General features: G+C 48.0%; 2 protein-coding genes across 5 annotated transcripts in view; one reads left to right on the top strand and one right to left on the bottom strand.

Annotated features, from left to right (window-relative positions):
* Positions 1-10,225, bottom strand: part of sea (mitochondrial citrate transporter scheggia) — a 138,060-nt gene extending 127,835 nt beyond the window's left edge. Inside the window, exons 1-2 of one of the 3 annotated variants that reach the window (XR_012893967.1) lie at positions 10,141-10,225; positions 8,701-8,838 (exon numbers count right to left, since the gene is read on the bottom strand). Coding sequence is in view for 2 of the 3 variants with exons in the window: in XM_075887753.1 (XP_075743868.1) it covers positions 8,701-8,838; positions 10,141-10,195 (193 nt within the window). In the remaining variant the exon portion in view is untranslated. Of the gene's footprint in view, positions 1-8,700; positions 8,839-8,930; positions 9,087-10,140 lie in introns of those variants that run through there. The other 2 variants (XM_075887753.1, XM_037419026.2) reach the window with 2 other exon arrangements.
* A 543-nt stretch (positions 10,226-10,768) lies between these two features.
* Positions 10,769-13,007, top strand: part of LOC119167552 (sedoheptulokinase) — a 404,791-nt gene continuing 402,552 nt past the window's right edge. For both annotated transcript variants that reach the window (XM_075887751.1, XM_037419062.2), the window contains exon 1: positions 10,769-11,870. In XM_075887751.1, coding sequence (XP_075743866.1) covers positions 11,233-11,870 — 638 coding nt within the window. In that variant the 5' untranslated portion in view covers positions 10,769-11,232. The remainder of the gene's footprint in view (positions 11,871-13,007) is intronic.

Genomic DNA, 13,007 nt, shown 5'->3' with positions numbered 1-13,007 from the left:
GTAAGAAATACAGAACGTGCTTAACACGGCTTTCTTGCGCTGCCCCTGCTGCCACCAAGTGAAATTCCACCGGCGTTGCAGGCCTTTTTGTAGCGGTAGCTGGACTGATCCCCTGGTGGGTGCGTCGTCGTCAGCTTCCTGCTTCGTAAGCGCTGCCTTGTCTTGCTTCGATGGTTCGTGCTAGTGAACTGGTATCTGTGCAAGAAATACAGAACAACTTAACACGGCTTTCTTGCGCTGCCCCTGCTGCCACCAAGTGACAAGTAGCACAAGTACCTCACTCGTTCATACCCTTGCGTCCAAGGGCCATGAGGCAAGTGCTTTCCTGTGTAGCCACCGCAGCAAAAACCTCTCTGGAGAGGTCGTGCTATGGAATGCCCAGGTATATGATATGAAAATTATGAATTTCTTTTAAAAATGCTAACAATAATTTATGACTGAAAAACGGTTCCCTACCAACGAACATTGCAGGGTGTAAAGGTATATGTTGTCGGTAGGATAATGGAAAATGCTGTTTTCTTAGAGTTTCTAAGTGTTTGCACTGAACTAACATGTGAAGGACTGTTAATGCTTCACCACATCTGTCACACAATGGTGGATCGCCACCGGACAAAAGATATGTGTGTGTCGTGTATGTGTGTCCTATCCTGAGTCTCGTTAGTATTACCTCTGTATGACGTGATTTTGATACTGGCAGCCAATGACCAAGGTGTGGCCTAATAATGTGTAGCTAGTTTTGTGTGTGTGTATCCCACTTGCTCTGCCAGTAGACCCCGAGGTTTCGCTTGAGAGACGGCTTAAGATCAAGGGCCGGGATTAATATGGGTGTAGGGGCAGTACTTTTGTGGACCGATGCAGCGAGCCGATCCGCCCTCGCGTTGCCTTGGATCTCACGGTGCCCTGGCACCCAGCACACTACAACATGTTTGAGTGTGTAGAGTGTGCACAAAATGGAGTAAAGTGAGACAAGGACCGGGTTTTTTTGTTTTTTAAGACTGTGCAGAGCCGTTACCACACTGAGGGAGTCTGTATAAATTATTGCTTTTTGTATTTGGAATTGTTTGATGTGTTTAGCTGCCACAAGTATCGCGTAAGCTTCCGCTGTGAAGATACTTGTGCCTGGATATAGAAAGCCAGCATCCGAAAAGGATGGGCCGACAGCAGCGTAGGACACAGAGGAGTCAGACTTGGAGGCATCTGTAAAGAACTCAGGACGTGTGTATTTGTGTTGAAGTTCCAGAAAGTATGTTCGAATATGGGCAATAGGTGCATGTTTTGTAACTTCTAGGAAAGACACATCGCAGTCTATAGTCTGCCACTGCCACGGTGGCGGGTATGCTACAGGAGCCATTAAACTGTGTTCAAGTGACACTCCAGTTTCTTCAGCTAGACCCTTCAGGCGAACTGAGAAGGGCTGCCTCAACGAAGGCCTGTTTTGAAACAGAATGGAGCTCGACAGATCATTAATAGTAGAGTATGAGGGGTGCTTCTTGTCTGCTTACACCTTAAGAAAATATACAAAGGACATGCAAGTTCTTTGTAGATGAAGCGACTATTCATTTGACTCAACGTAAACGCTTTCTACAGGGCTGGTGCGAAAAGCACCCGTAGAAAGGCGGATGCCCAAATGGTGCACGGGGTCCAGCTTTTTCAAAGCACTTTGAGTTGCAGATTGATAAACAACGGCCCCATAATCTAAGCGGGTGCGAATGAGGCTTCGGTACAGATTCATGAGGCATTGCCTATCATTACCCCAAGTAGTACGTGACAACACCTTCATAACATTAATGGCTTTTGAACATTTTGTTTTTAAATACTTGTTGTGCGGTACGAAGGTCAACTTGTTGTCCAAGATTAAGCCTAAGAATTTATGCTCGGCTTTGACAGACAGACGTTGCCCGTTCAGTCGAATGTCAGGTTCCGAGTGCATGCCTTTCTTTCGAGAGAACAAGACACACGTGCTTTTTTGTGGGTTAGAAAAGACACACGTGCTTTTTTGTGGGTTAAGTCGAAATCCGTTTTCATCTGCCCATTTGGAGACCTTGTTTAAACCCAGCTGAACCTGCCGCTCACACATTGCCAAGTTGCATGACTTGAAGCCAAGCTGAACGTCGTTGACATATGTACAATAGAACATATTGCGGGGGATGGACAAGTGCAAAGAATTCATTTTGATAATAAAAAGTGTGCAACTAAGTACACCACCTTGTGGCACGCCTGTTTCCTGGACAAATGTTTGGAAGAGAACACTGCCCACACGGACACGGAATGTCCGGTTTGACAGACAACTTTCGATTATATGAAACATTCTTCTGCGCACACCAAGGTGGGACAGGTCTCTTAGAATTCCAAAACGCCATGTTGTATCATAAGCCTTTTCGATATCGAGGAACACAGAGAGAAAATATTGTTTATGGACGAAGGCGTCTCTGATCTGTGCCTCGATACGAACAAGGTGGTCTGTGGCGGATCTACTTTCTCGAAACCCGCACTGAAATGGGTCGAGCAAATTGTTTGTTTCAAGGATATGTACAAGTCGGCAGTTAATCATTTTTTCAAAGACATTGCACAAGCAGCTAGTAAGTGCAATAGGCCTATAACTTGAAGCTAAAGAAGGGTCCTTGCCCTCTTTCAAAATGGGAATAATAATAGCCTCTTTCCAGGAGGTAGAGATAGTGCCAGAAAACCAGATAGGATTGTACAAACAAAGTAAGGTTCTTCGTGTTTCGGCTGGTAGGTTTTTCAACATTTCATACACCACACGGTCAGAACTTGGGACAGAAGTACTGCAGGAGTTGAGATGTTCGGAGCTCAGCTAGACTGAAAGCTTGGTTATATGCCTCGTATCTAGTGGATTTGTGTTCGAGTTTCTGCTTTTCTATTCTTGTTCTGTATTTTTGGAAAGTGTCAGTATAGTGGGACGAGCTGGATACCCGTTCAAAGTGTGCACCGAAAAAGTTTGCCTGATCTTCCAAGGTATCACCCTGAGTGCTTACGAGTGGAAGTGTGTGTACTTGTTTTCCTGCTATCCTACCGACCATGTTCCAGACTTTAGCCCCCTGTGTGTGTGAATTGATCCCTGACAAAAACTTCTGCCAGCTTTCTCTTCTGGCCTGCCGACGCGTTCTCCTGCCTTGAGACTTTTTTTCTTGAACGTGTCAAAATTTTCGGCTGTTGGCGAGTTCCGAAGCAACCTGCATGCCCTGTTCTGTTCCTTTCGCGCATTACGACACACTGTGTTCCACCATGGGACGTGTCGTTTGCCAGGCATTCCAGATGTTTGCAGTATGCGCTTGGCTGCTGCGTCAGTTAGAAAAGCTGTGAAGTACTGCACAGCTTCATCTATGTTTAACCTACATATGTCCGTCCAACTCAAACGTGTAGTGTTGTGGAACTGTTCCCAGTCTGCATCGTTTATCAGCCATTTGGGAACATGTAGAGGACATTCATATGTTGTTTGTGAATTCAACACTACAGGAAAATGGTCACTTCCATATAGATTATTTATGATTTTCCATTTCAGTAGGGGTTGGAGTGAAGGTGATATGATGCTGTCTATAGAAGAGTAAGTTTTGTTGGCAACGTTATAGTATGTTGGCTCTTTCCTATTCAACAAACAGGCACCAGAAGAGAAGAGAAATTGTTCAATGAGACGACCTCGTGCATCACATCGAGAATCGCCCCACAGTCCACTATGTGCATTTAGGTCCCCAAGAAGCAAATAAGGTTCAGGCAGTTCGTCTATTAAAGACTGGAATTCACGTCTTTCAAGACGGTGGTGGGGAGGTACATACAAAGAGCAGATGGTGACGAGTTTGTTTAAAACAACCGCTCAAACAGCCACCGCCTCAATGGATGTCTGGAGTGGTAAATGTGTACACGCTACTCCTTGGTTAATAATAATGGCTACGCCACCGGATGACGCCACAGCATCATCTCGGTCCTTTCGGTATATGATGTGAGCACGTAAAAAATTTGTATTGGAGGATTTTAGGTGTGTTTCCTGTGCACAGAGCACTTGAGGTGAGTGTTTGTATAAAAGCTCTTGGACGTCGTCAAGGTTTTTAAGCAGTCCTCTGACGTTCCAATGTATAATTTGTGTTTTCATATTGGAAGTAAAGTAGTGCTGTGTGTACGTTAAGGGAGTGACTTGTTTAAGCAGAAAGGTCGAGCTCAAGTAACAGGGCTATTATCAGGCCCTGTTACGAGCTTTTTAGTTCTCTTTGCGCGCTCCAGAGAACCGCGCCGCTCTTTTGGCACCAGGGGTGCAGCCATATCCATTGCCTCCTCGGAGGCACTAGATGCCAGCTCATGCGAGTTGGTTTTTCGAAGCTTGGGCCTCGCCTGGCGAGGTGAGGCCTTGAGACCCGAGGACCCTGGAGTTTCTGGTCTCTGTTCAATAGTAGGCAGAGTAGACTCAACTACTGCCGCCTTGGGGGCAGGCGCCACAGCCAATGGCTCGCTCTGCGCAGGCCGAAAGAGTGGCGAGGGCTGGTGCGACACTTCCCCCTGGCGCGCCGCATCAGCATATGTGGGGCCATAAAATGGCGAGACTTTTTCTTGCTTCTTTAAATGTAATGTTTTCTTTTATCTTTAAAGTGATGATCTCTTTTCTTTTTTCCAGAAAGAACAGGAACGTGAGTACGCAGCATGATTACCGCCACAGTTCACACAGTGTGCAGGTGCTTCGCAGTTGTCGGACGCATGGCCCACGACTCCACACAGAGCACAAGTTTTCCGGCCACGACAGCTTTGCGAGCCGTGGCCATACCTCTGACATTGGAAGCAACGGCGGGGGTTGGGAATATATGGCCTCACGGATGTCGTTGTATACCCAGTCTGAATGGTTTCCGGCAAACCGCTCTAAGAAAAGGTCAGTACTAAGTGTTTGGTTGGTATTTCCTTTTGATCTCTTCTTATCTTAATATGCAGTACGTTTGTCACGTTCTGGCTCTTCCATCCTTCCAGAATTCAGCTTCGGTCAGGTCAAGCAAATCTGCGTCCGATACGACCCCGCGAGATGAGTTCATGGACCTGTGTGGCGTAATACTGATGGGTGTGTCTCCAAACGTTGTGAGGGTGTTCAGTTTATCGAATTGGTCTTTGTCACGTATCTCAAGGAGTAGATTTCCGCTGGCCATTTTGGTAACCTTGTACCCAACACCGAGAGTTTCGGTTAAGCACCTAGCCACTACAAAGGGGGATACAGTTCTGGCTTGCTTGTTAGTTTTTTTGCAGTGTATAACGTGGAAATGAGGAAAGATTTGTCTTGGCTTGATGAAAAAATTGATATCTTCGGTGCGTACCCGCTTTGAGGAGGCACGATCACTTAGCAAAGGGAATGCTTTGTGCATGCTAATTGTATGTTGTTCAGCAGCGTTGGCGGCCACCCACCACGGAGCCCAACGAGGGGATGCTGCAAGTTTGCGGATGCTGAAAGCTTGCAGACGTCAGCCGTACAACTCTGCTATAACCCAATGCGCCTAGGCGCAGGTAGGCTATTTGCACAGGGTTAACGCTTGCCGCCGAGAAAATTGGAAGTAAGCAGAAGAGAGAAGTAGACAGGAAAGCTAAAAAAGTAAGAAAGACAAAGATGTAGGGAGAGAGAGATAGGAAAAGGCGACTGCCGATTTCCCCTGGGTGGGTCAGCCCAGGGGTGCCGTCTACGTGAAGCCGGGGACAAAGGGGTGTGTTGCCTCTGCCGGGGGGCCTTAATGGTCCAATCACCCAGCGTGGGCTCAACCCCCAGGATCCCCTTTTCCCCGGACACGGCAAAGCCACGCACGGCTAGGCGTGGGAGGGAGTAGAAGCTCCCCCGTTAGCTCGGGTCCGTGGTGTCGCTACACACCAAACGCCTACTTGCGCAGGCGCCCCTGCGGGGTCGGCAACACTTTGAGGTGTAGAGACAAGTTACATGAAGGCTGACAGAAAATTCCGCTGATAATAGTGATTATCTTATCGACCGACAGGACAGTAAATTATCAATAATTGTAAGATATAATCTGGATAATTAGGAAGACATGTTAAAATGCCAAAATGGAGTGATCTTTCTCTGTTCCTGTATAACTTCATCTCACAATGTAACACTTTCCCACAAGCCGCAGATCCTCCAATGTGACATGATTGAGCATTTGGGCCATATGTTTGTCTTCCACAATGGCAGTAACATAGGACAGACTAATGGCACAATAACAGTCTCATGACACTGCATCCTACCCGATCTCAACTTGCAAAAGTGTCATGCTCCTCCTAGAGCTGCACAAACATACCAGTAATTGTTGGTATCATGCTTTGTACATGGCTCACCCTTTGGCAACAGAACTTCGCTTCAGACCCTGTATACGCATGCAAGAGGGTGCAACATTCCGTGATCCCTCTTGAGGCATCTCTGTTGATCAACATCAAGCATTTCTTGAGGACATCCAGAGTGCCAGCAACTACAGTGCACCCTCATGCATCCAAACAGCTGTGACAGAAGCAGGCGCAATTTGGAAACACAAAAGCTAGGTTGCGAATGAGTTCTGGGGAAACCCGCAAGGTGGCAGGAGGGTTGAAAAAGGGAAGGAACACAACCACCTGTTTGTAGCATGAAGCCATAAGAAAATTTGTGCGAATTCCTCAGAAAAAAAAAAAAAGCCTCTTAGTTGCCGAAAAATTCCTCCAGGTCCGGGGTTTAAACTCAGGACCAACATCTTTCTGAGGCAGTCCCTATACCAATTCAGCTAACCAGGAAGCTAGCAAATGACAGCGCGAGGGCGACTTTATTGACAACTTGAAACATATGGAGCCAACTATTGCAAATGAGTTCTGTGGAAACTCGCAAGATGGCGGAAGGGTTAAGAAAGGGAAAAAAGATAATCACCTGTTTGTAGCGCGAAGCCACAGGGAGCCACTTATGGTTTCAAGCTGAAAATCGGTGCTCGGCTTTTTCTTTTCTTAAAAGCTAGGTTGTATGCAATTTATGCGACTACAGTTTCAATTTGCATCAAGTGTACGTTTGCTCCACCACTTGATTCTCCATGGTCCATGCAATCTAGAGCCACTGCATAAGCACTGTTGAAGCAGCCAACATTTGGAAAAGCTGAGACAGGGGATGTTGATCGGAGTCCCTAGTCAGAATGTTGACTCTTGTAGCACCTCTTGCCAGTCTTTTTGTGGGGAGCTCTATTTTGACGCGAGTGAAGAAAATTAGCTAACCAGCACTTCGGTTTGAATGGACCTTCAGTGGTTTAAGACGGGAACATAATTAACTGCACTGTGTAACAAACAACAAGGAATGACACCAGAGGGTGGAGGCTTGAAATGATTAATGTTGTCATGGAGCAGCATTCTTTCCTCACGCATGGTTAATTTCTCTGTGAAACTTGGTGCATTTAAGGTACATGCTGTCTTTGACATGCTAATACGTCAATAATACATTTCTTGAAAGTGACTTGTGAACCCAAGAAGGGAACCACATTGTCTCTGTCCATCTAGGTTAAATTTTGATTTTTACAGGGCATTGCCACAGAGCTGTAAACTTTTCTCAAGGTGAACAAACAACGTGCCCAAAGAATCCCAATTTAAATCGTAAAGCAGTGTGCTATTTTTAGAAGGTATATGTGTATTCGGGATAGTGATCTGAAATACTGGGAGTGTGGCCGTCTTTTGCTGCACACAGAATTCATGAAACACATAAAGAAACGATGCTGCCGCAGCTGCTCAGTGCACCAATCCTGCAGGTCAGAACACACCGGAGAATCTTTAGCTGTCGCACGCTTTGACCTTTGGAATTTCCAGCCGCCCTGCTGATCCCAGCAGCTGAGGGGTTTGCGTGACGTCACGAGACGGACAACACGGCGCGGTGACGGGGGGGGGGGGGGGCAGGCGGAAACGCGCTATCTCATCGAAAAAACAAGCCACGCGCGTTGTATCGTAATATTGCGACACTGAAGTGTATCAAAGGGGAAAAAAGCACACGGCGTGACGTCAAACTCGCAAGGAAATCCAGTCCGTGAAATGCTGCCTTCAAGGAGCTACGTATGTGCAGGCATACTTCGCCGAAGGTCGGAATACTGCTCGATGGCCGCGGTGCCCACTGACGGTTCAGCTTACGCAACGGCCGCTGGAGACGTAATCGCTAAGGTTATCGGCTGATATACATCCATACGAGTGTACTGCTGTATACTACTGACACGACATGAGCTTATACTTTATGCCGCACTTGTACTGAATTCTCGAGGTTCGAGCGAGTGCTTTCGCGTTGGGAAATATACGGCATGATCGGGAATTTACGCAAATCAGGGGACTTGCGAAATAAGCGCGCGCTATCCGCGCGTCGCGCGACCGAACAGATTACCACAACTGGTGGCGCGGATGGGTGGGCTCAAGATAAAGATGGGGCGGAACGACTCGAGAAAGATACACGGCGAGAAAAAAAGCAGCCTTCTAGACAGCGGCGGGACGACATACTCCTAATTTCGCTCTTTTAAACCGACTGGCCCATGAAGCATCGTCCGATATGCCGGCCGCCAGTTGTCATGCAATATTTCGGCAACAATAATTTGATAAACAAACCAGGCCATAACTTGCAAGTATGCGGCAATGCAACTGCACGATGCTAGAAATCATCGCGACCAACGCGGAAAAACTAGAAAAAAACGCAGTTAGCGCTCGCGTCGCACGGGAGATATGCCGCGAATTCGTTTTCTGCGGACCCACCGGCCACAATTCCTTTGGTTGTCTTCTGGGACGGCAGGAACGACGATGCTGCCAGAGCGGCTCCGCTCGTGGCCATGTGCGGCCTTCCGAACGGGCTCCGAAACTTGGCTCCGTCCTTGTCCATCCTTCGACAACCACCTGCAAACACATGACGTCGTCTCCAGTCAAGGCACCAAAGAGAGAGCGGGTTTTAACTAGTGTACAAAGTTTCTTAGCGTAAAGACGCGTACCGTTTTTTCGGATCCTCCGACCGGCGGGCCCTACACCACGCACACACACAACACACGCACGGCGGACACCACCCCCACAACTCACGCGAGCGCTTAAGGTGGATTGCCGCTGCGGGTGCTGCGCCGCGATCAGCCGAAGGACGAGCCCCCAGAACGAACCAATCGCACTACACAGAAACACAGAGCGACTGTTTTCTAAAAAAAAAATAAAAAAATAGTGCTGCCTAATAACGCTTCTCACAAAAACGTTACGCTAGCCGCTTAAAAGTTGTTGCGATAAAGTCGGAAGCGTTAATATTAGTAAAAACAAAGTATTTGCAATAGCGCACCTCAAAATGCTCGCGCTTCATGAGTGACTTTTCTAAGTATTAAAAAAAACAAGTGTTTCCTGATTAAGTTTTTGCTTGAACTTACGCGCCTTAGTGAACGTCAGTCGTTAGTTATCTTTTAATTTTCTAAGTTATTGTTGCTTATCTCGAAGGCCGTGCCTTTATGAATTGCATGCAAGCGTTTTTAAAAACACACGGAGGAAGTGTAAAAACATAAAAGAGCAAGTGTAAACACCTTTTCTTTCTCCGTGGTGTGTAAAAATATGTAATAACCGCCATGTTTTGAACACCTAGTGGTGATCAAGTGAAAAAAAAAAAAGGTTGCGGTCAAGCAGAATTATTCCATAACTCTGCCGTCAAGGAAAGCCTGCGCTATGGAATTTGAAAACTTTTTACGCAGGTGACCGTGGCGACCAGGGTTATTCGATCATACAGAATTATTCAATCGTAAGAGTTGTGAAACTCCCCATAGGCCCCATGTATCAAAATCCGAACAAAACATTGGTATAAACGAACAGGTTGTAGCGCCTGCTTTTGACGACAAAACTAGCTAGAAAACACAATATTTAGTGTATTTGGTTTCAGCAAGTTTGTGAGCGCCGCCGCATTTTGCCAAACAGCATGACAGCGCCTAGAACTTTTTCTTAGGCGAGTTGGTGCTCTGTCTTTTTTCACGTTTTCCGCATTGCGCTTTAGAAGTAACGTGGCTATAAGCGGCGTGTTCGTGTGGTACACAGCTAGCACAGCGTAATGGGCGGTGCAACGAAGTCGATAGTTTATCAGATTCACGTGAAGAGCCCACGATGTTTACATTTCGGCAAAATAATGAGTGACAAGGCGTGATGCAAGCAGGATGCAGCGTTGATCCAGGTGGATCGAACCTGTAAGTCTGTCAACGGCAGCAGACGACGTCCGAGCAGCAAACGCCGGTGCCATTGGAAAGACTCCACGAACATCGCACCTGAAAAGAAAAGAAGTTGCAAGTAAATAGCAATGTTCAATGTTCCCACTTTCTTGTCATCGGGCTTTCATAATTATATAGTATCCCAGCCAGTGTCTCATTGATTTCACGATTAGTGGAATTCGACCGCTACGTGCAAGGCTAAGCGGCCAACTCGCGGTAAGTACTGATAGGTACTGTTGTGCTTTGGTTTGCACTCTACCGTATCTGTGTCTTGTTTGTGCGACCATCACGTCGTGACACGTCAGTTAGACAAATCGTGAACCGCAGAGCGGGACAGAAAGAGATTCGTAAAACTTCCAGCGAGCAATCCGTCTCAAGCGGAAATTTTCAAACGAGCAAACGAGGAGTAATAGAAATAATCAGGACGCAGCGTTAAAACCACCGTAGCACCACCTTCGACGAAATAAAACTTGACGCTTTGACTCGGCTTTAATTACGCCTTTGCAGAGCGAAAACAGCTGACGGCGGCAGCGGGCGCCGTGCAAGCCAAGGCCATTTGTTGAGGCGACAACGTCACTGTTGCGTGCGGCGTTGAGCAGGCTCCCCCCCTTCCCCCCCCCCCCCCAAAAAAAAAAAAAACGCACGCACAAGTGGCAATGCAGTGTTTTATAGTATTGTCGCTCCCAGATGGCACGACGATCTGCTCTCTCGTGTTCTGTGGGCCAGGTTTCGGAACGCAATAACTCTGGTGGCGACAGCACGTTGAGCGCGTCATAGGAGCGCATGGCCCGTCGCTTGAAAGTTGGTTTCGCTGCCTCACTGACCTCACTTTCTCCACCGAAAGAGAGTGTGCGAAACCGAAAGTGGAAGGGTGGTGATAACGCGACGCGTAGGTGTTCTGTGGAGTTGCTGGCAGACGCCGCCTGTGTTCAGCCGTCGCGGCGTGTGTGATCGCGGATGTGTGCTTCGCGTACCGTGGCGTGCGTGTGTCAAGGTGCTTAGGGGAGCCGCGAAGCCTACGCCGTCGATACAGCGCCTTGACGACGCAGTCTTTGTTGGGACCAACATCATGACTTCGTCGACGCAAGAGCACGCGACCTCTTCGAAAGGCCTGATCCTTGGAGTGGACCTGGGCACGACCACGGTAAAGGCGTGCCTCGTGTCTCCCGAAGGCACCGCGGTGTCCTCGTTGTCGCGGGAGACGAAGGCGACTCTCGCCAGCGAGCTGGGCTCTCTGGGCAGCGAGCAGGACGCGCACAAAATCTGCACAGCGCTGCAGTTCTGCCTGTCGCAGCTGCCCAAGGAACAGTTGGCTCGCGTGACGCGCGTCGCCGTCTCGGGACAGATGCATGGCGTCGTCCTGTGGAAGCACGGCAGCGGCTGGAAACGCAACGCGTTCGGACGCTTCGACGTGGACATGGTAAGCGTGCTGTACACTTGGCAGGACGGCCGCTGCTCGGCTGCCTTCTTGGACGCCCTACCCAGGCCACGGTCGCACCTGCGGCTCAGCTCGGGCCACGGCTGCGCCACGCTCTTCTGGATGCTTAAACATCGGCCGCATGAGCTCGAGCGCTTCGACCGTGCGGGCGCCGTGCAAGACTTGGTGGTGGCCATGCTGTGCGGCCTCGACAGACCCGTCATGTCGACGCAGACGGCCGCCTCGTGGGGATATTTCGACACCGTCGCCGGAGAGTGGAACACCAACTTGTAAGTGTGTACACTATATTATTGTGACATCGTTATGCCAGCCTTGAATGACATGTCTCGGTGATACCACAGAACACCTACCAGTTTAGAGAACGGAAACTGTACCTTTGGGCTGTTGTATCAAAATAACATGCAAATACGTAGCGGCGGCGTACTAAACTGCAATACCGCGAGGCCAGATGGCGCTGGTAGTACTATCATCACCAATAAACAGACGCTTTTTTTTTTGTTGTTGCAGGTGGGGGGGCTCGCGGATGGTTCGCGCTAGGATGCCTCGATGCGCGCGTCGCCCGCCTCCCGTTTCAGGGTGGAGACAACCGCGTCGTCTGCTACGGCGACCGCCATGCTCATGCCCACTCCGTGCGGCGCGCGTGTATGTGTATACCGAAGGGACGCGCCTTTTTGCGGACAATAACACTCCAAAAAGGGCACTAAGGTGGCGTTACAGTGAAGTAGGTAATATTTTTGGTGGCATACAATTTACCAATATTACAAGGTTAGCTGTCCCATGCTAATATAGAACGCTGTCACCTGAAATTAACCTTTTAAAACGCGTTACAATCGCTGGTGCGCGTGGCGTGTTTTCTTTTTTTTACATATTTAACTACAGAAATTCATTTGTATGGTGCTCGGTGATTTTCTTTCACAGCCCGAATTAACACGTTTACCCCAAGCGTTAGTACAGATGAGTGAGAAAATTTCTACATTACTAGCATTGCTGTTCTTCGGCCAGAGTTGCTAGGTGAACCTGTGTTGCTGGTAAAAAGGTTAGTATGCAGCCCTCGAAATTCATGTTGCATAAGAAGTTAAGAACATGCTGACGGCAAAAAGAGGTCAGTGAGTGACTAGGGGATACGTTACACAACGTTTGGATCGTAGTGCATGTTTTTATTATCAGCAAGTGTCCACTGCCACATACCTTTCGCAGATCTCAAACGAACGACCAGAAACTAGAGAATGAAGCGATGAAATAACTTTAACAAATGAAATCAAAATATTACTTTGTACTTCACCTTTCGCTTTTGTTCATATGAACAAAAGCGAAAAGTTTGTACAGACAACGCAAAAACGCGGCAAGCACGGCAAAGTAACAACAAACACACAAATGAAAGTAACATTAAACGAGTGACACAAATA

This window comes from Rhipicephalus microplus, chromosome 3 (genome assembly GCF_043290135.1).
Source record: "Rhipicephalus microplus isolate Deutch F79 chromosome 3, USDA_Rmic, whole genome shotgun sequence".
In the NCBI taxonomy this organism is placed as follows: Eukaryota; Metazoa; Arthropoda; class Arachnida; order Ixodida; family Ixodidae; genus Rhipicephalus; species Rhipicephalus microplus.
The sequence above is the reverse complement of the archived record's forward strand: the minus strand, read 5'-3'. Positions and strand labels throughout refer to the sequence as shown.